The following is a 4,470-nucleotide window of genomic DNA, read 5'->3' on the forward strand; positions in this document are numbered from 1 at the left end:
CGAACGATGGAAAATCACCAAATAACATCTGTTTCCCCTGAAATACATTTTTAAATATAGCAGCAACCCCTCCACCTCTTTTTCCAGATCTACATGCATCAAAAAAGTTATAGTCGGGAGGAGCTGTCTCTATCAGAACGGTTGCACTGTTATTTTGTTCCAGCCATGTTTCAGTTAAAAACATAAAATCCAGTTTAGAAGTGTTAATAAAATCATTAACTAAAAATGATTTGTTATTAAGAGACCTCACATTAAGTAGAGCCATCCTGATGGTGCTGTTGATAGACTTTTAGGTTGTTTTTGGTTTGGAGGCAATAGATATGAGATTTGTGAGGTTAGCAGTGTGTCTTAAGTTTCCCTTTGTTTACTCTCTTAGTGGTTACAGCATGAATGCGAAAGTTGCCCTGCTTTGACGTAGGCAACCTTGGGTTCAGCAGATTATGAGAAACTTCCTTTATACTGTGTCTACGGCTGAACCCTTTTTTGTCTCAGTAATACTCAGGACTACTATCAGTACGGTGGTGGGGGTGGGGCGCCATCCTCCTGGGTGTTAGCAGCCTGCGGCCATGACGTGGCGATGCTATCATTGACACAGATGCAAGTTTGATGCCAGCATATTCCAGTTTCTTAAATTCGGCTGGAAAATCGCAAAGGGAGTCATTGGAGCTGGAGTTGTTGTTGTGGCTATGGGAGAGATGAGGCTGGAGGTCATCGTCGATGGGGGAATGCAGAGGAGGGGGGTGGCCGTTCCTCGCCAAGCCAGCATCAGCGATGGGGGAGGGCACAGTGTTGATGGCGTCGGGCGGGCTGTTGTCTCTCTTCAAGGTCTGTGGGCTGTCTGCTATCTGTGTGTCAGATAGTGGCAGAGTAGTTGTGTGGGGGAGGCTGTGTGGGGGAGGCTGTAGTCTCGCTTCTTCTCAACCTGTGCTCTGATTGTGGCCTGTGCGTCAGACCATGGCAAGATTGTGGCCTGTGCGTAAAGCGAGAAGAGAAGATTGTCCCTCAACAGTTTTGAGCCTAACCTGTTTGGGTGTAGGCCATCTGCTCTGAAAAGATATTTGCGCCCCCAGAATAAATTGAAATTGTCAGTAAAGTCCCTTCCTCTTTCATTGCAGACTCTGGAAAGCCATGTATTCAGTGCAAGTAGACGACTGAATCTGTTTATTCCCCTGTCAACTGTTGGTATGGGTCCACTGATGGAAGACTTGATGTGTATTTTGTCCAGTGTATCCAATAGATCAGTGTAATCCCTCTTCAGAAGTTCTGACTGTTCTTTTTGAATATCATTAAATCCTGCATGCACAATAATCTGTGAGATTTTGGGGTTTTCCAATATGATTTTGGCTAGTTTATGGTTGATATCACTAACCATTCCATATGGGAAGATGCATGTTTTGATCTTCTTACCGGTTATATCCTTGATAGTTGAGTCTCCTATAATCAGAGTGTCTGGTTCATCTGCTTTCTCTGAGATGGGCCCTTGTTGGACGGTGGCAGACACATGCGCAGCCCGCCTCCGTGGCGACTGGTTGTTCCATGTCTGTCCGTACCGTCTGTCCGGACACATTTCAGGGGTCAGGGGTGCACAGGTGGCCGAGGCATGCGCAGCTCGCCTCCGTGGCGACTGGTTGTTCCGTCTCTGTCCGCACTGTCCGTCCGGACGCATCTCGGGGCTCAGGGGTGCATCGGTGGCAGGCGCGTTCGTGGACTCTTGAAGTGGCAGGAACCGGTTCTTCAGTGGCAGGGTTGATTTGAGTGACGGGCTAATCCGGCTGATACATGTAACTTTAGCTTTGGGTAGCTTAGCATTTGGTGTTGAGTGAACTTGTTGATTCACTTTGGTATGTTGCTTTGGCTTAGCGCCGACTCTGAGCCATTGAGACGCAGCTGGAACTGTCTCTCTCTTGTCCAGCTTCGGGAAGGATACAGTGTAGCTTTGATCATCTTGCTGTATCTGAGTGAGCTCAGCAAACTCACCCATCGGCACTGTATCCTGTGATAGTCCTTTGCATTTTTCTACTGCTGCTAGTCTCGTTTCAATTAAAGCCAATGTCTGTTTCAGTTTGGCGCAGTCTGTGCATTTCCCTCCGTGCCTGAGATATCCGAATACAGAGGCATGTTGGCGATAGGTAAGTCTAAGGTTTTTTCTGCGCTCTGATCCGGGAGTAAAAAGTGCCAAAATGTATTGTTGAATCGAGCGATTGAGGACGACGGAAACAAACTATATACTGTTAGGAAAATAAAATAAGATAAAGTAGATCTGAACGATGAATTAAGTAGTTTTTTCCAATGCCTAGCAGAGCTTCGGGAAACATGACCTCTCTCTCTGCTCTCCTCTGATGCTCCTCTGATCGTACCCCAAATGGCCCGCCATTGGGTTATAATGGTAATAACCTCCTCACTCTGGGTGTCACGACTCACCCGATAAAGCCTATCCCTAACCACTATAAAGTGTGGGTAAGTCAGTGCTGCGTCTGGCCGGACCTTACCCCCATCAATAGCTATCACCTGGTCGTAGGCTGAGCTCAGTGTGGCGTCACGAGACTGCTCGAGGGGGAAATCCTCCACCGGTAGGAACCTCGGCGCTGGGACCTCGGGTTTGGGATCCCCCGCCTCCCCCGATCCCTGAGCAGCGTCGGCCGCCCCCGCCTCGGCGCAGAACACAGCACACAACTTACATGTCCCTACCGGTCGTGCCCGCACCCCCATAGTCCCCCTAACAGCCTGTGGAAACCCAGCCCAATCCAACCCAAGAATCAAGGGATGTGTGAGGCTCGAACTAACCGCCGCCTTAACACTATGCTTTTTCCCCCCACGACGAATTTCGATAGGGACCAAAGGATACTCGTGCACATCCCCGTGTATACATCGCACCGAAACGCTCGACGCCTCCACCAATGCCTCGGACCGCACCAGGCGATGGTGGATCATGGTCTGCTTGCAGCCCGAGTCCAACAGCGCCTGGTGCGTACCCCGCTGTATCCTCACCGGGATACGGTACGCCTCACCGGGACCGTGGGGAGGAGACGGGGCACCGGTGACGCGGACGACCTGACCCACCTCCATCATAGGGCACTCCCGCCGGAAGTGGCCAGGCCCCCGCACCGCCAACACCTCTCCCCTGCCGTCTGAGCGCCCGTCTGTGGAGTGGGGGGGGGAGGCGACTCATGTGCCCGCTCTGGAACGCCCCCCCATCTCGCCCTCGGTGCCGGGATTGGTGGTCTTTCCCGCCGTGGGACAGCCGCACCGGTACGTGGGCTCGGTGTCGGTGGTCGCTGGCTCGCTGGTGGTGGCTGCAGGTGGCTCTCCGCCAGGACGACCGCGGCGGAGAGACTCTCGGGCCGGTGGTATCGGACCCAGGCGGAGGTCCTAGCCGGCAGCCCCTCCACGAACCTCTCCAGGGCCACCTGCTCCACCACGTCCTCCGCCGTGTTCCGGTCTGGGACCAGCCACCTCCTTGCCTGGTCCATCAGCTGCTGGGCGAAGGCGAAGGGTCGGTCGCCCTCACTGAAGGCCAGCGCCCGAAACCGCCGGCGATGTTCCTCCGGGTAGAGGCCCAGCCGGTCTCGGATGGCCCTGGTGATGGCGTCGTAGTCTCGCTGGGCCCCGGCCGGCAGACTGTGGGCCGCAAGCTGCGCCTCTCCTGTTAGGAGCGGCAGGAGTCGGTGTGCCCACTCCGGGTGGGGCCACCCTGAGAACTCGGCCACCCCCTGGAAGGTCTCGATGAAGGCTTCCGCGTCGTCTGCCTCCCACATCTTCGGGACGTGTATGTGCGTGGCGGGTCCCGCCCCTCGGGGTCCTTCGCCGCGTCCGCCGGAGGCGAGGAGCTCCCGGAGCATGGCCCGATCGGCGGCCAAGGACTGGGCCAGGTCCGTGAGCACCTCGTTCTGCGCCTGGTGGAGCTGGCCTTGTCTCTCCGCCATCTGGGCTAGGTGCCCGAACATGTTTCCAAATGGGGACTGGTCCATTTTCTGTGCGCTCGAGCCCTACGTTGTGCTCCACTGCAACGGGTTCAGTGAGCGCTTGGACACAGGGTTTGCCTCTTGAACAGAAAGTCCTTTTATTCCCACTCAAAAACTTTCAACAAAACACAACTTGGTTAAAGGTAAATTATAACTCGATCAATGCGATCTCTGTCGGCGATCGCCCTCTTCTCTCCGCTCCCGATCCTTCCTGGATTCCCTTTCTCACTACAACACAAAGCACGCACATAAGTACAAACACTCCTGATTGGCCTGAGTGCTGACACCTGCTCGCACTCAGGTCCAACCCCCCCAGCCAATCCGGTGCGCTCCCAACCTGCCCATACTCCCCCTGCAGGCCAGACGTCGCACGTCCCCCCACACTCAGTATTTCTGCCATTGTTTCCGACAAGACCTAATACTTGCATCTGAGTCTGTTTTATATGCAGATCGCATTCATGAGGTAATTTGCATTGACCATTTAAGGTTAAAAATGGGCGTGTACAGG

General features: G+C 53.9%; 1 protein-coding gene across 1 annotated transcript; it reads right to left on the reverse strand.

Moving 5' to 3' along the window:
• Positions 1-2,322: 2,322 nt before the first annotated feature.
• LOC130405710 (SCAN domain-containing protein 3-like) lies at positions 2,323-3,944 on the reverse strand. The gene has a single exon (XM_056610878.1). It carries the CDS (start codon positions 3,942-3,944, stop codon positions 3,066-3,068), a length of 879 nt encoding a protein of 292 aa, XP_056466853.1. The 3' UTR covers positions 2,323-3,065.
• Positions 3,945-4,470: the final 526 nt, after the last annotated feature.

The sequence above is a fragment of the Gadus chalcogrammus genome, chromosome 16 (assembly GCF_026213295.1).
Source record: "Gadus chalcogrammus isolate NIFS_2021 chromosome 16, NIFS_Gcha_1.0, whole genome shotgun sequence".
NCBI classification, from domain to species: Eukaryota; Metazoa; Chordata; class Actinopteri; order Gadiformes; family Gadidae; genus Gadus; species Gadus chalcogrammus.